This window comes from Paramormyrops kingsleyae, chromosome 10 (assembly GCF_048594095.1).
Source record: "Paramormyrops kingsleyae isolate MSU_618 chromosome 10, PKINGS_0.4, whole genome shotgun sequence".
Classification (NCBI taxonomy): Eukaryota; Metazoa; Chordata; class Actinopteri; order Osteoglossiformes; family Mormyridae; genus Paramormyrops; species Paramormyrops kingsleyae.
This window is the reverse complement of record NC_132806.1, coordinates 15,243,311-15,266,758: the sequence shown is the minus strand read 5'-3', so window position 1 is coordinate 15,266,758 and position 23,448 is coordinate 15,243,311. Positions and strand designations below refer to the sequence as shown.

Genomic DNA, 23,448 nt, shown 5'->3' with positions numbered 1-23,448 from the left:
CTGCTAGTATTTTTAACCTAAGGCACATTAAACGATCAGCTGGATAAAAGTTTGTTTTTATAAGTTTAAGAACCGACAAGCCAGGCGCTGGTTGAAAGGTGCGAACTCCCACGCACCAGGTGGATTAGATCTTACCTCTAGGGACGCTGGACGATCGAGAAGAGTATATAGGCATGACTTTAAACAGGCTGGTATAATCAATAGCGGGTGTGCGGCTTTGTAGCCTATAATAATCGATTATTGATATCCTGAACGAATAAACTAGGGGGAAATGACGATGCATATAACAAAATTGTTTAAATCTTTAAAGGAATATGCAGAGTTAACCCCGTATGACATTATCGTGCGGTGAAGCAACACGTACGCATGTTCATTGTCTCGTAACAAACTTCTTCTTTGCTTTAGTTTCGTAAAGCAGTGCATTTCTTTTAATAATTAGTTGAATTTACAACAGTTTCTACCCCCTCATCATAGATCGATAAAAACACGGTTGTACACACCCGGAAACAGTGTGCGGAGGAGGGTGGAAGGAGGTGAGCCAAGGGGAGGAAGGAAGAAAATTTAGTTTTACTGACAACTTCGCCCCCAGAGACGCATCAAGGGACATGTTTATTTTCAATGTTACTCATCTTCGTTTCAGCGTAACTTTTTACATTTAATTAGGATACATGCCTCTTTGGACCCGGACTGTTCGTAAAGCGCAGCGACTGTTTGCGCCGGTTTTTCTTGTTGAGGAATCGAACGACAGCAAATGCATCAGGACTTGGGCGATTGAAAAAGCCATCGTAAGCCATCAGTGTCAGATCATGAAGTGTGCTGAAATCTGCTAGTTGTATTTTGTTAGTAAGGTGAATCGGAAGTTTTTCTCCGTAGTCGATACCTTTATTTTTTTCGAAGTTAATCAATACTTTCAAATATAACTTTAAGTAAATGCATAATACCACTTTCACTCGGTACTGTTCAGATATAGTTATTGATCGATATCTTTTTCTTTTGGTAAAAGCACTGTACGAACAAAGCATCATAAATATGTAAAATACAGTGTTCCTCCCACTGTGAATCAGAAAAAGTGTAATACGTACGGGATATATGCAAGCGCCGCCTGCAATTATTTTGAAGTATTTTATATGCTATTGTCACCTCTATAATTTTTATAATTAGTGACAGTTCAGCTCAAGAATGACAGTCAAACTGGATTTTGAGGAATGCCTTAAGGACTCCCCCCGGTTCAGGTAGGTAATTGCCTTGAAATTTATTTTTTAATTACTTTTTTGCGATTTATTACGGTTTTGCTACTTTTTGCCACGTGTAGACAGGTGTTTTTTAAGTTCCTTGTACAATGCGTGTTTGTCACCGGCATAAAGAAGAACTGTGATGTAGCCTTTGCGTTTGGAATTTATTTAATCTACTCTAATGTGAAAGCAAAACTTTTTTATATTAGGGGAAAATAGTGACAGTTGTGGATGGCGGTTTGATCACGGAAGCGATAAGTATATGGTGGATGGCATGGCGTTTAACACGGTATGCATGTTTTACGTAATAACCGTTCATTAAATATCAGGTTACTTAAAACGCAGGTTTGAATGGATAGAAGACGCATGCAGACAGTATTACTCTGATGCGCTCAAATGGCTCTTCTATTCCTTCATAACTTCATCCTGTTGAGTAACTCGTGGAGCTGAACATCTTCATTGTAACCGGAAACGTGTTTCGGAGCCCATGCGCTATATTTAAGCTTAGGTACATAGGGTGGCAGGGTGGGGGAGGGGGTTGTGTAAGGCATAATGCGCATCTAACCTTAGCGTACACTCCCTGAAGGTAAGAAGTGACAAAGCGTCTTTCACTTTTACAAGACCGGTTCAAATCTTTTTAAAATTGGTGTTGGGGGTCGTTTTCATTCTGCACAGTTCTCATTTAAAAAAAAATAGTCAGCGAACTGAAATCGGTTTTAGTTAATTAGCTTTTTTTCGGGGTCCTCTGTGAAGTCGGTGCTGCTTTGAGTGTGGCTGCATTTAGACACACAGCTGGAAGGCAGTTGGCAACAGATGGGAACGTCCTCTCTCTCTCTCTCTCTCTCTCTCTCCCTCCCTCTCCCCCTTTCTCTGTATTTTCTCTCATTTATTCTGATAGGTGATGTTCACAATCAGGCTAGGAATGCTTTGCATGGGGGTGGGGGGTGCAGCTCCTGGGACAGGGTATTCAAAACAAAATACAGGCCAAAGACCCAAGAAAGGAATAAAGTGATGCCTCAGCGGATCAGGCCCAGGCCAGAGGACGGGGCACTGCTTGAAATTGCTGCCTCTGGTTGCTAGGTTACGAGTGGAGGAGAGGAGGTGGGGGGGGTTGACGGGGGAACAGGAAGTGAGGGCGTGTGATACCGAGGCGATAAACAGGAGGCAGGAAGTGTCCTTTGGGGGTGGATTGCTGCAGAAGTGCAATGTCTCTCTCTGCCCCTGTCTCTTTTGCATTCGGAGGCTTTCTGTCCAGCCCAACCTGCATGCACAGTTACAGTCAGCGAGGGGAGGGGGGGGGTTCTCAGAGGAGTCCCTGGATGCCCCCTCAGAGTTGGATAGGCAGCCAGCGTCACCTTTTGTCACTCTCTCCTCTGAGGCCAAACCTTGGATGGCCCACGCAGGGCTGCCTTGCACGCTAACTTAATTCCATTTGAATTTAAATCCCCCCCCCCATTCTCCCCACCACAATTTGACCTGCAACCATGCTGTGACCAAAACAAAGTCGTCTTCTCCTGTCCTGCCGGCCTTCATCGGCCCCGTCTCTCAGACTCTCTCTTTCTCGCTCTCGCTCTGTTTCGCTCCTCAGAACATACCGGAAACCGCACACTTGCATGCTAAGAAGCTCATGAGAGAGAGAGAGAGACAGACAGGCAAGCTGACTCACTCACTGAGACACACTCTGACTTCCCATCAACTGACCCCACAACAGGCACATGCCAATCAGATGCAGGACGACGGCCGAATCCAAAAAAAAAACCTTCAACGCACATAGCAATGTCACACCCCTTCCTCATTTCCACCTCTACTAGACTGTCAGCACTCCATGCTCCCTGACTGCTCTTAATGGTTTGCTTTCAGGTGATTGAATAGGTGTCTTACTGGGTCCGTCGTGTAGCTCCTTCTCCCATTACTGCTTACACTCGTACCTGGGCTCTCTTTGGAATCTTAGCCTAGCTGCACTTATGCCCAGCCGGCCCCTTAACAGCACATATGTTCGTAATGTGCTACTTGCCAAACTTGCACTTTGCTTCGGGCAAAAGCATCTGCTAAATGAAAGTAAATGGTTCACCCAGTGACCCTTTTTGCTGAAACTGAGGGTGGACAGGAAGGGCCCGGAATACTTTGTTGCAAACCAGAGCTAAACAGAATCGGATCTTCAAGCATTTTTGTTTAAGAAAAAAAAAATGCAGACCACACTGACGTTAAGGCTTTGGAAAAATTCTCAAGACGGCGACCATTAACGTATGTCGTTTTTTTCTCAAAAGATGTTGCTTGCAGATAAATTATGCTTATCTGGGGAAAGAGTTACACTGAGTTTATTACAATCACACATGAAAAGTTTTGCATGCGTCTGGTGAGTTTTGCAAAACAGTTGCAGGTTTATTAGTTAACAACAAAGTATGTTTGTCTGGGAAAAGTTTCTTTTTTGATGGAAAAAGTTTCCCATGGTTTCCTTAATAGAAGCTCGATTCCAAAAAACTTTGATTTATGAAAACCAGAGTCTGGTGCAGATGTGTCACCCTTTCAAATTTGTCATGCTGTGTGACATTTCCCCGCCTGGTTCATGCGGCCATTGGCTAAGAAGGGGGCCTTCAGTGTCACTCACCCTAGGCAAGCATACGAGTCTGGCGTCCCCTCAGAAGACCGTGCCCCTTGCAGTCACCTATGTCGCCTGATGGGTTGACCGGCAGTGCAGGATGTGCAGATGTGTGGAAACGTCTTATACCTTTTACTAGAAATCTTGCTATTTAATTATTTACCAGTTTATATAACAATCAATTTATCTGTTATATATATACACAGTTTTGTCTGACTCCTATCACCGTACTAATATTCAACTTTGGAAAAAATTTAGACCACAGCACAATTTTTCTCATTTCTCAATTTATGGATGTGTGTCTTATTAATAATATACAGTGCTCAGCATAAACGAGTACACCCCAACAGATTTGTCAGAAAACCTTTTGTTTCCTTTCAGAATCAACATTATCTATGGGGTATTATACTACAAAATACTCCGACAAATGTGGGCCGTTGATTGCAAACAAGATTTGTTAATTCGCTCACACGAAAAAGTAAATGTCCTAACAAATTCATTCAAGACCATGTTGCAAAGTACACCCCATTGAAAGTCTTAGGAGCAAAGCTAAATTTTAGACTACAAAATTCTAATTAACAAGATTTCAACTACAGGTGCATCTAATTATTCATTAAACAGGCAGTTTGACCATAAAAGGGCATTACTTAACATAGAAACCCTTTCCCATTCCATGCTGTCAGCGATGGCACCACATGGAAGAGAAAAGTCACAAGATCTGGGAAAGACAATAATTTCTTTACACAAGAAAAGTGAAGACTACAAGAAGATCAGCAAAGCTGTACTTATCAGTCAAAATACTGTAGCAAAAATGATACAAAAATGTAAGAACGATGGAACTGCAACCGTCTCAGAGACGTCCAGGCCGTCCACGGAAGTTAGAACCTTGACAGGAGCGTCTTCTGATGAGAAGGACTAAAGAAAATCGCCATGCAAGTTCACTGCAGTTTGGTAAAGAAGGTGAAAGCCAAACTGGGGTGGCTGTTTCCCGTGACACAATAGGATGTACACTGCAGAGGGATGACATGCACGGGTGTCGTCCACGAAGGAAGACTCTCCTAAAGCCCACACACAAAAAGCCCGACTAGAACTTTCCAGGGCCCATGCTGAAATAGATAAAGACTACTGAGACTCTATACCAGGGTTATTCAACTCACGGTCCTCGAGGTCCAAGCACTGCTGGTTTTCCAGCCTTCCTTTACCTGTCAGTCAGGTGTGAAGACTCTGACCAATCAGAATCAGTTATTATTAAACTAACTACCTGGGAGAACTGAAAACATGGCCTGGATTTGGAATCGAGGTCCAGAGTTGAAGAACCCTGCTCTATATTCTGGAGTGACGAGACCAAGATAAATGTTTCTGGAACTGATGGCTTCAAAACTGTAAAAACCAAAAAATGTCAAGCCCCAGGTAAACTTGACTTAACCCCTGATCTTTTCGGTAGGTAGAAACTCCCCTGTTTCACACCTGCACTTATTGTTCCCCATTGAAGGACACTTGAGGTTAGTGCAGGGCGGTATACCGGTTCATACCAAAAAACGTTTTTTATTATTGTTATGATATGAATTTTTCTTATACCGCAGTACCGGTTTAAATAGCCTACACAACATTCGGAAAGTGGCGCCGCTGGAAACTGCTTAAGGGGTGACCTTTTTCACTGCTGCACCGCTAAAAATGTACCGCAAAAGATCAGAAACGGAATATATAGCTGATGCTGAAGTTGAAAATAATGAGACACTGGGGTTGTCAAAAAATCGATTCTCAGATACTAATCATAATTAAAAATTAGTATTTGATTAGATTCTCATTTTCACCATTATCGATACCAACAGTGCGGTTTTCGCCTCATTCAGCTAACTTTGCACAGCACCACTATAGTGCAGCCCCTCCCCTCCTCTCAATAGCCGCTGAACACATTTGCACTGGTTAACACACACATACCGAGTTGGCCGAACATTACATATGCTGCACTTGAAGGCACTTCGCAAGCTGCTTTAGTAAAAGAAAAAAAAGACAAAAGTGTCATTTGGAAGTACAGACACTCCTCTACTTACGAACTTTCAACTTACGAACTTTCAGGCATACGAACGAAGAGGACTGTAAGTCCAAATTGTGTTCCTTGGGCTCCCGTTTCCTTTCCGCAATATCAGTTTTTTTTTCTGTGCACCAATTCCACCTAGTATGACTTCTGTCCGCTACTCCCGCCGTGCAGCAGCGTAGCGTGCGTACTCCCAGCATCCTAGTTCTTTGTACTTGTGTATATCCTTAAAATGATGCTGAATAACGACTTTTGAACATTTCAATCTACTCTACGAACGGCTGTTCGGAACATATTTCATTTGTAAGTAGAGGATCGTCTGTATTTTGCAGACGAGCATGGAAAGGCTAAGGATGTCAATAAGCCTCTATGCAAACAGTGCTACAAAGTTGTGGCAACCAAAATCAAGTAGCACATCAAACTTGGCGAAGCATCTTAAAGACCGACATCTTTATGAGAAATTTCGCGAGGTCAATAAAGCTCGCATTCCAGCGACACTGAACTATTAAACACTTATCAAAAATGTTAACTTGGCCGACATACACCTTAACATTAGCCGTTTATCTATAAGCAGTTAGTCAACAAACACGTTAGCCGTATGTTATCATTAAGGTAGCGGATAGGCGCAATGGTTAATAATAAAATAATATAGTTAATGTGGGAACAATGCAAAAAACGTAAAACAAAATTGTGTCCTGTAAAATCCTGTAAAATGTGGTAAACACCCAGTCATACTTTAAAAAAAAAAAAAACCATTGTATACCGTGAAACCGATATAACCGATAAAATATACATTTTTGGTCATACCGCCCAGCTCTACTTGAGGTCATCGTCTGATTCATGAGAAACTGCCAAATAAGCTTACAGTCATCTCTGCCATTAGAAAGTTGCTTCTGCCCTTTACCTGCCTGGTTTCTGGTTATTGCCAGTGTCTCCTGTTTCACATTGTTCTTGTACTGCTGTCTTAAGAATTTTAAGCCTGGAAGCAGCCTGCAGCTCAGTGTAGCCATCTGCCAACAGAGTCAGGACTAAATCGGGATTTAAAAATGCAGATTTTGTTTAAAAATATAGAATGGTCTCTTAATTTTTTCCACAGCTGTATATTGACAATCCAGTTCTTGCCATGACTTAGCCGTAGAAGCTGCCTGCCTACCTGTGTGTAAGTAGTGACGCTTCCCGATGTGACCCTGTGTTTGTCCCCCACAGAGCCGCCATCGAGGGGGTCGAGGGAGACATCAGCGAGTTGGAGACTCGATTAGAGAAGGTGGGAACAAGAATCACTCTGTTACCACCAAAAGCGAGCAATTTTCACACAATGCCAAGCGACACAAGGATTGTTTATTGTAACTTTTGTTTTTGAGCATTTCTCTGTGTTTCCTGCTCAGCTTGCCTTTAAGTGCTTTACTGCATGATTATATCAAATGTAGCCATATCACCGAAGCGTTTACAGCAACAGAGACCCTGTGTGTGCGCAGGAAGGGGAGGTAGCCCTATTGTCCTGAAACCTTTACACATCCTCTTCCTCTGAAGTTTCTATTTGAAGAGAAGAGATGTGTGATTAGTTCTGATATGATTTGTGGAGGAACTGGATCAAGTTACCTGAAATAAAAGAGGAATTGCCTTCTTAGAATGTCTGAGTGTGATTCTCCATCACGTGTCTGCCGGCTGATTATAGCTGTTTTCCATCCTCTTTTCATTTTGATTTTCAAAGCAGTTATACACATATTTACCTTTCATGGGACAGTTAGCGTGGCACCATTGCATTTCCAACACACCAGTCATAATTTGTTGGTTGTGTTTGTAGTGACACGCACATTTAGCTTTTTAATTGGTTAGCGTGCATGTCATCCTGTCTTGAATCGCCCGCCTGATTTTCATCTCCCCTCCTGCGCTCCTGGACATTCCGTTCCGCAGGCCTGCCACTGTGTCTTCTGTCTCCATGGCGACGCTTGGCCTACCCTGTAACTTTTAATTTTGCTGCCATGGCCGTTTCTGGGTGTCTCCTCACCTGTCCTGTGTCCCTCAGCTGGTGAAGCAGTGTCACTCCATGCTGGAAGCCGGAAGAGCATACTGCCAGAGCAGCAGGGGCTTCATCACGGGCCTGGCGGAGCTGGGCCTGCAGTTCTCCGGGGACAGTATGATTGCGGTGAGACTCGGGGGGAAAAGGCTGTTTCACTGATCTTGGTGACACGATGGTAGGGGCTGACCTCCAGAAAAGTCATGGGGCTGATACAGAGGGAATGTGGATGTGTGCGGATTCTCCGGGACGGTTGGGGATGGTGTTTATCTTGGTAAGGATGTTTCACCAACCTTCCCTCAACCTTCTCCTCAGGACTGTCTTAATAAGTTCTCCAACAAGCTGTCCATCATCCTGGATGCCCAGTCGGTGAGAGATGCTCTCCAGCTGTCACCTTCATCCTCCTATCTGTGTCCTGGCTGCTCTTGCGCTCTCTTTCCTGTCCCCAACCACACTGACACAGTGTGACAGATCACTACCCTCTTCCCTCCCTGCCCCGACTCCATTCTCCGTTACTGACGTTGCGTTCCCTGGTTTGGTCTAAGTTAGTCTGACATGATGGTAACTGCAGTATTAAATGTTTACTTTGATGCTCGCAACAGCTTTCGCCAGAGTTTGGTAAGAATTAGCAATAAAATGTTTCCCTCCTGATGACGCAGAATATCACTGATGTTTATTGATATTGTTTTCTCTTGTATGAGGACGAGATAAGTTACTTTAACTACCCAGGAGTGGAGGGGGCTGCATATCATATATTGGCCCCCTAATGTTTCTCAGGGGGCTTTGCTGCCCCCCCCAGCCGGCAAGGTCTGACTCCTGCTCAGTCACGGAGTTGGCAGATGGCAGGAGAGTTTGCAGAGCAGGCAGATTTAGCAGGAAAAATGGGGTTTTGAACCCTGGAAAGAATTTGTCAGCTACCACCCGCAATGACCAGGGGCAGATTAAAGCACAGCCTATCCTAGGCTATAGCACAAATATCAGGCCCCGCACCCCACCTTGGAAAAAATGGACTTGTTAGCTAAATTGGCAGCACCTCAGTGTCTGTGCTGATGTCAGCCTTGGGTCCCCAGGTAGGTTCATTCAAAACCAGCCCAGGCCGCTGTTAATAAGTGGGTAGAAGATGTATGTATGGATGGATGTATGTATATATGGATGGATGTATGGAGGCAGTGAACAGATAAAGCATACAATCAGATACTGTGTGGCATCTTCTGTGTTTCTGAAACCTTCTGCTGGCCTAATTTCCCTTGTTAGACTCAGTGTTCCTTTTTAGTCATTGTAGGGATGCTGAAATTTTCTGCTCAGTCTATATTTAAACCTCCATATCTCTGCCATTCTTTGGTTGGCCTTATCTCTGTTTGGTTGCAGTTTTAGTTGCAGTAAGCAAACAAAATAAAAATAAATGTGCCCCCCCACCCTGCCCCCAACAGGAGGTGATTGAGACGACGCAGAAGTCCGTGAAGCTGAAGCTGCAGAGCTTCGTGAAAGAGTGAGTGTGAGCTTTTGTGCATTCATTAACCCATTTGCACCAGGTGTGTGGGGCGCGATATTAATTTATCATTGGAAAAACACATGTAGCTAAATTAATAATGAACGCCATGCCTTCCACAGAATTGAGGCAGAGTGCCTTGCAGCCAGTTGTTACTCATTGTTCCTGTTTACTTCAGAAGCAAATGTAGTGACTCAATAGAAACTTCATTGTAGACAGTAATTGGATAGAAGCCTCACCTTACACACAGTGATTGGATAGAAATCTTAGAGTAGACACAGTGATTGGATGAAAATCTCAGTAAACACAATGATTGGATAGAAGCCTCACCATAGACTCAGTGACTGGATAAAAATTTCACCGTAGACACCGTGATTAGCCATGCAGACAGCAGCTGGGGTGAAACCTCAGCACTGACACACTGATTGGGTAGAGATCAGTTTGAAACATCACCATAGAAACCAGTCTGTCTGCTCGGCGGGCCCTGGGGTGAATCTCAATACCATGAACTCTAAGACCATACTTCTGGTAATGGCAAGACCGGTCTTGCGAACTTGTCTTTCAAGAATGAACTTGTGACGCAATGAATTGTAGGATTGGTCTCGTTCTGCAAGGATGCATCCTTGATATTTGGGGCGGAGCAAAACCAACATCCGGGGATTTTTTCCATCCTCGTGTTCTTAGTGCTGGAGCTGGTCTTCGGCAATGGAAGATGACGTAAAACGGGTACACGAGAACACAAGTACAGTGCATATTGAGATTCACCCCCGTCTCTCAGTCCCCCGTGTCTCTGTCCTCCGTCACCCTCACAGGGATGTGAAGAAGTTCAAGGACGTGAGGAAGGAGTTTGAGCGCAGCAGCGAGAGCCTGGAAGCGGCGCTGGTGAGGAACGCCCAGGCGCCCCGGGGGAAGCAGCACGAGGTGGAGGAGGCGGGCAGTGCTCTGCTCGGGGCCCGCAAGGCCTTCCGCAGCGAGGCGCTGGACTACGTGCTGCAGGTGGGGGAGAGGGACGCACAGGGCCACGCAGGCAGTGCCATTGTGGGAGTAGATGATTCACTGACCGCTGTATCCAGAGAGCTCCATTGTACTTTAATCACAACCCCCCCTGCCGTAAAATCTGCCCTCAGATCAATGTCATCGAGTCCAAGAAGAAGACTGACCTCCTCATGGCGGTAAGCCTTAACTTCCCGGTATAAGACTCTTTAGGCCCTATACCTGCTGGACTGTTTCCTGTAGAGCGTCGTGGTTTGTCTGTGTTTTGGAGGGAGGGAGAGTAGGAATCTTGTGTGGGAGGGGTTTATATAACATGTCTTTCTGATGCCTTTGCATTGTGAGTAACTCTGTGTGTGTCTGTGTGTGTGTGTGTCTGTGTGTTTGACACTGTCAGATGCTCTCTCTGATGGATGCCCAGGCCCAGTTCTTCCACCAAGGCCACCAAACTCTGTCTGAGCTGGAGGGTTACCGCAAGAGCCTGAGTGACCAGGTAAGTGTGTGTGTGTGTGTGTGGGGGGGGGGGAGAAGGGCATGAGCATCTCAGTCTGAGAGAGGCGTGTCCAAAGGGCATGTCTAAAAGTAGGTATGTCCTGAAGTGGGTGTGTCCAGGAGGAAATGTTGAAAGGAAGTCTGGAGAGAGGAGGAAGTCAGACTGGAGGAGTTCCTGAGTGGAGGACATGGGCAGGCAAGAAAGTTTACTGGCTGGAGTGGGTTTGTTGTTATAAATCTAAATAAATAGCTAGTCAACAGAGTCAGAAGATGGTGGCCAGCTATCTGGTTAGCAGAACACGCTTTTCACTCAAGAGGCTGATTGAATTTCATGCAGCAGAACATGAAAAGTCAGGTCCCCCCCACCCTCACCCGGTTCCGTATGGCAGTCGCCAGAGCTGCCTGGGTGGTGGCCGGCGCTTTGGCCTGAGGCCCCCAGTGTTCCTGTGGAAGAACATCACGTGAGGAAGCTTCACTGACCTGCCATGTGTCACTGTTGGAAGCTTCCTGAGTCCCACGGTTTGCCATCTTAATCTGGCAGTGGACGTGATTTGTGTCAGTGACCTTGGTTACAGAGAGGAGCTTGATTTGTTTCTGATCCATCTTGGGTTTTCGTGGTCACCCTTTCCTCCCGCGGTTAGCTCTGCCAAGTCGGCCCTCGGGTCACATGGTCAAACCCATTGCAAGGTCGCCGTGGCACTGAGGTGTAGTGGCATCTCTGAAGTACCCCAGAAGCCCAATAGGTGGCAGTGTAGAGTAGTGCCTTGCAGTCTTCCCCCCACCCTGTTTTCGCCCAGCCCTGGATCAATGGTAGTGTATGAGGGTGAATCGAGTCCGGAAACACAGCTACGTTGGCCACTTCAACAGGAAACCTCAACAAGCAGCGGTGAAAGGCCTTGACAGGAAATGGCGAAAGAAGTCAGAAAATAACAGTGAAGGAGTGGGGGGGAGGGGCACCAGGTCCTGATAAACCTGCAGGGCCATCTTCAAGTCAGCAGATTAAATGGGAGGGGGTCCGCTCCCTGCGTCCTGTTTCTCTCTGGGATGTCCTGGCAGATATTGTGCTGTACCTGAAGCTTGTGTTGCACTGCCGCCCCCACAGCTCTCTAATCTTCCCTAGTCCTCCATGCTCCAGTCTGTCACTGGCGTGTGGCCAGGTGGCCAGGGAAGCGGTGAGACGCTGCTGTCTCTGCGGAGTGTGAACGCCGGGACCAGCGCTGGCTTCCCCCCATTTTCTTCTCTGCTCCTTTTCTCAGCCTGTTTTTCGCGGGTTTTTTTCCCACTCACTAACACACTTGGTTCCATTACACCTGCGTTCCTATAATGCACCTTTCCTCTGGCAGCACATTCAGCTGGTCCTGAATTCTGCGCGAGAGAAGAGGGACATGGAGCAGAGGCACGTCGCCATCAAAACCAAGGTGGGCTTCCTCCCCGGGGAGGGGGTGGGGGGGTGTGGAAATTCCACGGTCCAGCCGGCAGATAACCCCCCAGCTTCTTCTCATCTGAGTGGTGACCCGTCTGTCTCGTCACCCGCCCGCAGGACGTGTCATACGATGACTCCGTCGCTGACTTCAGCCCGGACGCCATCAGTGGGATCGTCATGGAGGGCTACCTCTACAAGAGGGCCAGTAATGCCTTCAAAACCTGGAGCAGGTCCTGCCCGATGACCCAGGCTCTTCCCTGCTGAGGACTTTCTTCTCTGGCTCTCTCTAGCTTTCAGCCATGTTTGTAGTTTTTGTTCTGCTTTCGCCGAAGTGAAGCAAAGTCACTTTATTGTCATTTCACGGACCAGAAACAAAATTTCATTTATGTGGCGCATCAGACAGCTAGAACAAAGAACAACTAAACATGAAACACTGAATAATAAATATTGGATAAAAAAAATTAAAAAACGACGCGCAAAAGTACAGAACAATGACTCCTTTCAACAGGACAAGTAAACAGTAGGAGCTCAGACTGCAGATATGCATATAAGCTGAATATGTATTATATAGGCCAGCCTCTCCCCAGGTTACGATGGGGTTACGTTCCGATAAATCATACGGTGAGAATATCGTAAGGCAAAAATGCTTGTTAATACAGTACACCTAACAATTATGGTAGCCTTTTATCATAAGCCTAGCATATCCTACCTTAAAAACATGCTTAGAGCACTTACATTAACCTACAGTTGGGCAAAATCATTAACACAAAGCCTGTTGTATAAAAAAAGTGTTAAATACCTCATGTAATTTATTGAATGATGTATTGAAAGTGAAAAACATTTACCCATCGTAAAGTCGACATATCGTAACACAGCCCATCGTAACCCGGGGAGTGTCTGTATTGTGCTATCTTTTGGGGATCGATAAAGTCCATCTCAGTCTTAATTGGTGCATGTCTCTGTACTGAATGCAATTCATGGATATGCACTTCAACAGAGAGTGTCTTGCCGCAAAACGAATTCCTTTATTTGCAGGGTAATTCAAATAAAAAGAAACTATGCATTTGTCCCTTTGTGGTCAAAAATGTGCATGTATTCCCCACCGCTCTACGTACGGCAAAAAAGCCCACACCCTCCCTCGTGATGTATATACCCCTGCGTCAAACCCTGAAAGCGAAACTGAAATACAATACACCTAACTTACCGTTACCAGTGAACTGACCTGCCACAAACAAAACACAGTGACATTTAAGCGTACGTTCCCTCAACGGCGACTGCAGTGCAGTTTTTCTCTTAATGATGAGATGCCTTTTGTCCAATTTGCCAAAGGAGTTAAAAGCTATAGATTAACAAAACTTGTTCTCTTTCCAGTTCTCTCTCTGTTGCAAATTAATATCAGTGTAACACATAATTGCCAAACAAAATTATCCATCCATTTTCCCTATCCATCCATTGATCCTTGTCAGGCCAAAATTATAAATATGAAACTACAAATATGTATGAATGCTGATGTGTTCGCTAGAATGGACAGACATTCCAGCCATGTGCTTCCCAGCTATTAATACCCCCCCCCCCCCAAACCTTTCGCCAGCTGTTACATATCGGACAGCAGTGGGGGCAGTGTCCCCCCCCCCCAAAATGACAGCCTGCCTGCCTCTCTCTTTGTCTCACCGCCTCTCCCTCCGCTTTCATTCATTTCTGTACCAGTCTGTGGACATTCATGGAGGCAAAATGTATGTAAATTATATGTTTTGAGCACACATATATTTCTTTTGGCAGGAGTTATGGAAACAGTACGAATGGCATATCATTATGTGTTTAAGTGACACATGATGTTGTTATTTACTCGTGAGTCGCAGATTATCCATTTCTGGACAGAAATGGGTTTTTCTGTGAAAGCTTTGAGTTTCCCTCCCTGGTCTAAGCTTCCCGCTCTGTTAGGTGGCTTGAGGCTTTTTGGCTCCAGCTATTGATTCATTCTCTTTTCACCTCCCCCTTCACTGTTCAGACGGTGGTTCTCCATACAGAAGAATCAGCTTGTTTACCAGAAGAAGTTCAAGGTGGGTGAGGCTGGATAAACCGTCCTGTGTACGTCAACATACACGGCACACGTGCGGACTCACCCCATCCCCCCTCCCGTACCCCCAGGAGCAGCCCACGGTGGTGGTGGAGGACTTGCGGCTGTGTACGGTGAAGCCATGTCCGGACCACGAGCGCCGGTTCTGTTTTGAGGTCGTTTCCCCCTCCAAGTGAGTTGGGTCCAGCTTGTACGCTGCAGGGTTTAATGCCGGTTCCAGTCTGGGACCTCATCAGTGGCTTGAGCATGTGAGCGACACTTGATAAAGACATATCTGTCTGTATTAACCTGTCTGTCTGTCTGTGTGCCTGTCTGTCTGTCTGTATTAACCTGTCTGCCTGTCTGTGTGTCTGTATTAACCTGTCTGTCTGCCTGCCTGTCTGTATTAACCTGTCTGTCTATCTGTATTAACCTGTCTATCTGTATTAACCTGTCTGTCTCTCTGTCTGCCTGTCTATCTGTATTAACCTGTCTGTCTGTCTGTGTGCCTGTCTGTCTGTATTAACATGCCTGTCTGTCTGTGTGCCTGTCTGTCTGTATTAACCTGTCTGCCTGCCTGTGTGTCTGTCTGTATTAACCTGTCTGTCTGTCTGTCTGTATTAACCTGTCTATCTGTATTAACCTGTCTGCCTGTCTGTCGGTGTGCCTGTCTGTCTGTCTATCTGTATTAACCTGTCTGTCTGTGTGCCTGTCTGTATTAACCTGTCTGCCTGTCTGTCTGTGTGCCTGTCTGTCTCTCTGCCTGTCTGTCTGTCTGTGTGAACATCTGTGTGTCTGTGTCTGTGTGTGTCTGTGTCTGTGTGTGTGTGTGTAGGAGCTGTCTACTCCAGGCTGACTCTGAACAGCAGCAGCAGAGCTGGATGACCGCTGTACAGAACAGCATCGCATCGGCCTTCCAGGACCACAGGGAGGACACGCTCAACCCGGTGAGGCCTGTCACACACACACACACACAGTCACACACGCACACACACACGCGCACAGTCCCACACACACACGCACGCACACGTGCGCTCTCCAGCCAGTCACGGCTGCATTCCAGACAAGCTCCCGCCCCTCCCCCACTCCCTCTACTCTACTCCCTCCTCCTCTCTCGCAGAGGGGGCTGGAGCGGACCCGGTCTGTGTCAGCTGGCAGCGGGGTGGGGTCGGAGCAGCCCAACGCGGGACGGGAGGCGCTGGAGGAGGTGCAGAAGATTTCAGGCAATGGACAGTGCTGTGACTGTGGGGAGCCAGGCCCGGACTGGGCCTCCATTAACCTGGGCATCACCCTCTGCATCGTCTGCTCAGGCATTCATAGGTAACCCCCCCACAACAGCTCAACATTCCTATATGTCAGTGCACACACATCTAGCCCCACCCCCTAGCAAGCAGTGGCTGCTCTGATTAGTCTGCACATACATGTTTAGCCCAGCCACCCCAGCGCCTGTTGTCAGTTCTGATTGGTCAGTACATACACACATAGTCCCGCCCCTAGTGATTGCCGACTGTTCTAATTGCTCAGTAAATGCATACGTAACTCCTCACTTACAGTAATATATCCCCCATACATCAGCTTTACTCATATATTGTACCATATACAGTTAGCATTTATACATACAGAGTGGAATATATTGAATTGAACTGAATTGAATTGAATTTAATTCCTGCATTGTCAATGTACACAGTACAATGAGATGCAATGTGCAACTCCTTCATATAAAATGATGTAAAAAAATTATAAAAACAGTGAAATATACAATATGGAGAAATAAATACAGTGTGTGTGTTTGTGTGTGTGTATATATATACATATATATATATATATATATATATATATATATATATATATATATATATATATATATATATATATATATATATATATATATATATAATCAGTCAATGTATTCACACTTCTCCATACAGTACAAATGTAATTCAGAGTACAGCTGAGCGACGCATAATGTTTGATTATTTTCTCCCCCCTGGCCGACAGGAGTCTGGGTGTCCATTTCTCGAAAGTGCGCTCTCTTACCTTGGACTCCTGGGAGCCTGAGCTGGTCAGGGTAAGTGGGTCACTCACACAGACACATGTGATTTTTTTTTTTTTACAGCTAAAACATTAGTCAGGCAGTTATATCACACCCAGGTGCCAGGAGTTTTCAGGGCGTTATGAAACGTCACATGGGTTCAAAGTGTAAAGGATTTGCTGGAATTTACAGGGCTTTTCTGGGATTTTATCCAGTTAGGAAAGTATGTGCCAACCAGAGCTTAATGTTATTAAGTTATTAAGATTGTACTTCCATTATTATTAGGTAAAAACATGGCTATGGTCCGGGATTTGTCATATATCTGTTAAATGTGTCCTCTTCTTTCTCTAACACAACCACAGCCAGAGTTTGGGTGATTTCCCTGGAGTTTTCTGTTGGGCACAGACAGCCTGATTGGTTTTTAGTGGGTTTCCCCACAGACTGCAGCCATCTGATTGGTTTTTAGTGGCTGCCCTAACTGTGACCCTCCGTACTCTCTGTCAGTTGATGTGTGAGCTGGGAAACACGGCCATCAACAGGATCTACGAGGCACGCATCGACGAGATCACCATCAAGAAGCCCCACCCCTCCAGCCCCAGGTGGGCGTCGCCGTCCATTAGCCATGCTCTTATTCTTTATGTCCCTCCTTCATTATAGACCTAGTGTTTTTTTTGTCATCTGATTTTAGTTGCTTACACAAAGCGTCTATTTATAAACTGCTTATGCAGCTGGAAGTTTCATGGGGGAAATTTCTCAAATACAGCACAAAGGCCCTGTCCTGTGGTTTAGATAGGGAACCACTGGGCTTGAGTCCAGCTCCTTGACCCCCCTCGACCCCCCACTACCCCGGCTACCCTACATCCCAGGGATTGCTAGGAATGGCGGAATTGACCGATTGTGGCTCGCTTGACTGAGATGTGATGGGATGAACGCTTGGGGACACCAGAATACCAGGGCTGTTAACTCAAACCGATTTCATCTATCTGCAGAGCAGAAACTCAACAGGGGAAAATGGCTCTTCATTTCCCCCTGGTGTTTGGGAGATGGCATTGCATGCTGCTTTGATATTTGGGTTTTTATACCTTGTCTCCAGAAGTTATTTTGAACACAGCTATATTTGTGAAAGTGTCATTTCGATGTCAAACTTCTGTCACCAAAGTTCCCTGATCTATTTTATGGCCTCCATTTTTTTTATCCTGCTCTGCTATGCACCAGTCAGGAAGCTGCACAGGTAAAATGTGCTGATGTGTTGCTACTGAACATTGTCCTCTGGAAACATGGTACAGAGCTACATGGTTCCATTTATTAATTTAATGCCAGTTGTAAGCAATTGCAGGTTGTCTTGGCGTGTTGTTCCCACATAACTGCAGTGTTCATCAATTAACGTGAAAGAATGAAGACATTTATCACTGTTGATATTTCTGACTTCGGATTCACCTGGTTGTGCGTTCTGTCTCTCCTGTCACCGTCCTTATGTAGACAGGACAAAGAGGCGTGGATCCGATCCAAGTATGTGGAGAAGAAGTTCATCCAGAAGCTTCCGGAGACGGGTCGTGTGGCGCCGCTGCGCCGTTCTAGCGCCAGACGCAACCGCACCACCAGCACCAACCAGGAGAGGCCTGCCATACGCCCTCCCCTCAAGCCAAAGCCCAACCGTGCCACCCTGCCACGGCTAACGGGTATGGCTCATGGGCGAACGGGCGTACCCGCCGAAGGTGGAGCGATCTGCTAGGGTAGTCGCATGAACATCAGGGGGATGGTGCCTCAGAGATTGATCGATCACAGCTGCTCACACTGACTAGAAAACTGGGGCCTACAAATCCCAGAGGGCTGTGTGGCCTCGGCCTGTGGCCTGTTAGCTAACCGAAGGAATGTTATGTGGCTTCCCCAGGGCTGACCTTGAGTGACCTTGGACATAAGAACAGCACTGGCAATCACAAAGGTGAGGTAGAGTCCTTCAGGGAAGCTGGACTGATGATGTTCAGGTTACACATCTGTTATGATGATGTTATGATTACTCTATGGCCACCAAAGGCTGTGAGTGTGATTATAACAGTGTGAGTGGTTACTCAATGAGCGTTTGTGTGTCTATGTGTGTTTATGGGGACCAAATGTAAAATGTAATGCTATAAACCTGTTATTTTGATGATGTGGGGATAATTTTTTTGGTCTCCAGAAGGGGAAACTGTGACTGCAATCAAAAACTAAAAATGTCAAAAGTCAGTTACTTATGGTTAAGGTTAGGGCTGGGTAAGGGTTAAGGTCATCATGTAGGCATTAGAGTTTTCCCCATAAAAATGAATGGAGAGTCCCCACAAAGATTACAAACCTGTATGTGTGTGTGTGTGTGTGTGTGTGTGTGTGTGTATGTGTGTGACATGTCGAGTATAACAGTCTTGCACCCAGTCATGGTCTCCAAATGCAGCAGAATCTTCCAGAAGCCTACCCAAAATGCACTGGGCTTTCCCAATAGAGCCCATAAGCTTCTGGTGGCATGAGAGGCCAACAGCAGAGTGGCTGATGTGATCGTGTGTGCAGATGATGAGGAGGAGGAGGACCTGAGCGGCCTTCACCCTGGGGCGCTGCTGTACCGCGCGGCCGCGCTGCAGAACTTCCCTGTCATGGCGGACGCCATCGCTCACGGCGCAGATGTCAACTGGGTGAATGTGGCAGAACACAGCAGCACGCCTCTCATACAGGCGGTCTCAGCGGTCAGTGTGCAGGGCTTCGCACGCATAACTGTGTCTGTGTGTGTGTGTGTGTGTCTATGTGTGTGTGTCTGCGTGTCTGTGTGTGTATGTCTGTGCGTGTGTGTGTGTGTACATGTGTGTGTGTGTGTGTGTGCATGTGTGTGTGTGTGTGTGTCTGTGCGTGTGTGTGTGTGTCTGTGTGTCTGTGAGTGTGTGTCTGTACATGTGTGTGTGTGCACGTGTTTTAATCCCCTCCACTCACTTGCTCCTCCCTACTTGACAGAATTCTCTGGCTGCCAGCGAGTTTCTCCTGCAGAACGGAGCCAGCGTCAACCAGGCCGACTGCAACGGCAGGGGCCCCCTGCACCATGCGACTATCCTGGGCCACACCGGGTACGAGAGACTATCACTGCTAATAGAGCAATAGGGAATATTAAAAGCCGTCGGGACCTGATGATTCCGGGTGTCGTACGGGTCATGCTAGGCTCACATGCCCTGCAGCCAACTCGCTGCAGATGTGGAAGCCCTCTGTCACACGCCCATTTGAATGTATTTTTGCTCTTTCTATTAAGCAAATGTTTCTCTCAGTCAGTACTATACAAAATATTGTAACAGCGGTTAAATCAGAGGCAGAGAGCTTATTTGGCATCTTATATCTGTTAGGCCAGTATTTCCTTGTCGTAGAGTCTTGGCCCAGGGCACACCATTGACTGGCACACACTGCTGACATGTATCGCATTGCTCGTAACGTGTTGGCTCAGGATCAAGGACATTTTCTGAAAATTTGTCCATAATCTTGTCTTGTCACTACATGCCAGTTTGCAAATTGCCGAACATCTGTGCATGAACAGGTACCTACTGCAAGGCGGTTACAGTCTGGGCTTTGTTTTATTACGTAACAAGTGCACTTAAAGCCTATTGGACAAATAAGTGAATTAAAAATTCACATATTTAAAAGAGGGGTGGCACGGTGGTGCAGTGCTTAGCACTGTCGCCTTACCTCTGGGAGCAGGGCTCCGCGTGTGTGCAGTTTGCACGTTCTCCCCCCGTCGTCGTGGGGTTTGCTTTGGATACTCCGCTTTCCCCCAACGGCGCAAAAACATGCTGAGGCTAATTGGAGTTACCCAATTGCCTGTAGCTGTGAGTGACTGGTGTGTGAGTGTGTCTGTCGATGGGTTGGTGCCCCCTCCCAGGTTGTTCCCTGCCTTGCTCCCATAGGCTCCAGACCCCCCCCTCGACCCTGAATAGGATAAGCGGTTACAGAAGATGGATGGATGGATGGTTGCATGGATGGATGGATGGATGGATGCATGCATGCATGGATGGATGGATTGATGGATGGATGCATGCATGGATGGATGGATGGATGGATTGAGGGATGGATGGATGGATATACACAAGGCTTTTTCTTCATCTAAGCCACTTAAAATACATTCATAATGTAACTGCTAATACATTTGCTTATGTTAGCTGGTTTCTATATGTGTAAGTATGTAGATGTACACGGGACACCTGGCCAGTTCTAACAATGCACTGAATGAAAAATGCTGTTAGGTTATCTTTTTATTGCCGTTAGCATGTGTCAGTGTTACGTGGCTATATTCAAGGCAAAAGCAAGCATATACAAAAACTGAGAGACCCTTGCACGCAAGCTGTCACGCGTCCCCCCCAACATGTGACGTCTCGTCCACCGTAGCCTCGTGTGCCTGTTCCTGAAGAGGGGAGCTGACTACAATGCCAAGGACAAGGATGGGAAGGACCCCATCACGATCGCTGTGGAGAATGCGAATGCGGACATCGTTACTCTGTAAGAGCCGTGGGGGGGAGGGGGTGTTGGGGAGGGGGTGTTGGGGGGGGGGGGGGGAGCTTTAAAAAGAACACGATGGGACGACTGAGGATACGTGACCTAAAACTGCCACTCAGGAAAAACTGACCCCATTTCTCTGTGTCTCCCACAGGCTCCGGATCGCCAAGATGAATAAGGAGATGCGGGAGATGGACGGCGCCTTTGGCCAATCAGGTCAACCGGGGGGGCGTGGTTACTCAGGTGGAGGGGGCGGGGCTGGGACGGGGCAGCCAAAGAAGGGCTTCCAGGCTCTGAGGAACCAATTGAGTGGCTGGGCACTGGGGGGGTCCGAGTGAGTCGGCGGGACCTAGGGCGCATCTGTCCAGCAGGGCGTGGTGGTCTGTACCGTAAGCCAGGACCGGACTGGCAAATGGAAAACCTCCGACAGGTTTTTCACGGAGATGCAAAAACTCCACCCGGCCAGCCAGTTAACGAGGTTCCTTGGCCTGGGATCCCGTGAAACCCAGAAATGGGGAGCGACTCCAGCGAGGACACGTGGCGGGGACTTACCTTCTGGCCCCCCGCCTCAGGACCCCATGCAGCACAGGAACTGCACACCCAGAGGACAAGCAGGCAAACAGCAGCAGCTGCAAGGAGCCCGATCTGAGCCCTTCTGTACTGTGAGCTGATGAGGTGTATGGCGGTGTGTGGCTTCCGGGTGCCGCTCTCGACCTGCCTCCCGATGGCCCCCGTTCCATGACCTTGTTTTCATTGTCTCTTGTGGTAAATGTAGAAAGTGCAAATAGCACCCTTTAAGGCCCAGTGAAACCCGGTGTATCGGAAAAAGGAAGATTTGAATGCTCTTAATTATGCTCGTTCTTTTTTTTTGGTTATCTTTGGGTTTTTTGCTTAGTATAGCTATATATGGCCTATTTTTTTTTGTCAGTCATGGCATTGAAAAATAGCTATACCTTATGCGCAGAGGGCTTTGTATAGCCTGTGCTGGGACAGCTCGCAGCCTGAGTGCCAGGTGCCCCCTAGAGGCTGAGCTGTGCAATGTCATCTGACACTACTTTATAATCTGGCTCTGATCTGACGACCCCAGAGCTTCCTGTCTGCAGTTTCTCGCTGCTTCTTGCAAGAGATTTGAGGCTGTCCTGGACTGGGCTGGAGCCAGTCCAGGTCCTGTTCAGGCAGATACCCCCCCCCCACCCCAAGTGCCCGCCGTCGCCATGCTAACAGCCGCGCATTCGCCGCCACTGACCTCTCTTCCTTGAAGCCTGGCTCCCTCGTCTCCATGGCTCCATTCCCCCCCAGCCCCCCATGTTGCCATGCCGCTCACTGGCATCTGTCTGTCTGTCTGTCTGTGTCTGTCTCTGGGTCCGACGAGACGCCCCGTCCGTCTCCGCTGCTTGTGCCATCTCTCTCGTGTCCCGCCACGCCGTTCCCCACCCCGTGGACCAGGTAACCGCCCGCTAGCCCTGAGCCACGCCCCAGTCGCAGCCCCTTCCCGGCTGCCGGATCCACTCCAGGTTTTCCCCTCCCCTGGTGGGACTAAGGCCTGCTCCCAGGGGGCTAAATCCGCCAAATCCGCTGTGTTTTCGAGAGACCAGATTTGGGGGTGGAGAAGAAGGGGACCTGGAGTGAATCACAGACGCATGCCAAGGGTGTGTGTGTGTGTGTGTGTGTGTGTGTCTGCGTGCGTGCGTGTGTGTGTGCGTGCGTGTGTGTGTGTGTCTGCTACCATGCCTGTTTGCTGCTCCCTAGGTGTGAACCAAGTTGTCTGCAAGCCAGAGACAGAGAGATATAATCTAGTGACTGTCATAGTTCTAGTCTGCTGCAGCCATTTTGTGTCAAAGGACTGCATGCTCCAAAAAACTGGTTTAAGGGTTGGGACAAAACTAGATCAGAGGAGAGGTGACATTTTTTCCTTTCCTAAATTACATTTATATTTTTAACATGAGATGATCAACTGTAATATATAGGAGAGAGCTATATCGCTCCCATAATCTCCCCCTCTTTGTCCTTTGTCATTGTTTTGATGTCTCCCTCATCAAAATTCTGTGCTCTTGTCTTCTGCAGGGGATGAAACATATCAGGATATCTTCAGGGACTTTTCCCAAATGGCGTCCAATAACCCGGAGAAGCTGAAGCGGAGAAGTACTGACATTAAGACTCCCTGACCACCAGGTGTCACTGTTACTTCACTTTCTCTCACATACGCACCACAAACATACAGCACATTGCCTTTCTCACGGCTGGACTGCAGTGCACTGGATTGTGCGCTGACACAGTAACAGTGCTGCACATGTCACACGCTCACCATCCCCATACATTGCAGGAATGTTTCTCTAACGTTTTCGCTGTGTAATACTTTTGTATTTATGTCACTAAAGTAACAGAAATGTCATTTTTAAAGTTTTCAGTTTATTTCTCATTTGCTGTACATTATCAGATATTGAAATACGGTACTGGGCTCTATTGCATTTTAAACTTGAAAGCTTGATATGTCATAGGGTTCAAACTTCACAGCTTTCTTATACCAATCAACTTTACTCCTGTCAGGTTAACCTCAGTTTGATCATAGTGCGTAACCACAAATTA

General features: G+C 47.0%; 1 protein-coding gene across 3 annotated transcripts; it reads left to right on the top strand.

Annotated features, from left to right (window-relative positions):
* The first annotated feature begins 177 nt into the window (after positions 1-177).
* Positions 178-23,254, top strand: acap1 (ArfGAP with coiled-coil, ankyrin repeat and PH domains 1). Of its 3 annotated transcripts, none has more exons than XR_011993567.1 (24): positions 178-848; positions 1,162-1,232; positions 7,076-7,133; positions 7,896-8,015; positions 8,202-8,255; positions 9,317-9,375; positions 10,188-10,371; positions 10,503-10,547; positions 10,763-10,858; positions 12,201-12,275; positions 12,398-12,510; positions 14,289-14,340; positions 14,429-14,529; positions 15,172-15,283; positions 15,457-15,656; positions 16,335-16,404; positions 16,873-16,967; positions 17,848-18,047; positions 18,260-18,310; positions 18,907-19,079; positions 19,342-19,451; positions 20,755-20,865; positions 21,017-22,308; positions 22,927-23,254. XR_011993567.1 is itself a non-coding variant. In XM_023832462.2 (23 exons), exons 1-23 carry the CDS (start codon positions 1,180-1,182, stop codon positions 23,025-23,027), a joined length of 2,295 nt encoding a protein of 764 aa, XP_023688230.2. In that variant the 5' UTR covers positions 185-1,179; the 3' UTR covers positions 23,028-23,254. The 3 variants fall into 3 exon arrangements, 1 of the variants encoding a protein (XP_023688230.2); XR_011993566.1 differs by having other exon boundaries at positions 179-785; XM_023832462.2 differs by having other exon boundaries at positions 185-1,232; positions 21,017-21,078.
* The last annotated feature ends 194 nt before the right edge of the window (positions 23,255-23,448 follow it).

Excerpts from the sequence above, each read along its gene's own strand:
- acap1 (XM_023832462.2), top strand. The coding sequence starts at position 1,180 with ATGACAGTCAAACTGGATTTTGAGGAATGCCTTAAGGACTCCCCCCGG. Across the intron at positions 10,859-12,200 it reads GCAAGAGCCTGAGTGACCAG|CACATTCAGCTGGTCCTGAA; the intron begins GTAAGTGTGTGT and ends TTCCTCTGGCAG. Across the intron at positions 18,311-18,906 it reads CAGCACTGGCAATCACAAAG|ATGATGAGGAGGAGGAGGAC; the intron begins GTGAGGTAGAGT and ends TCGTGTGTGCAG.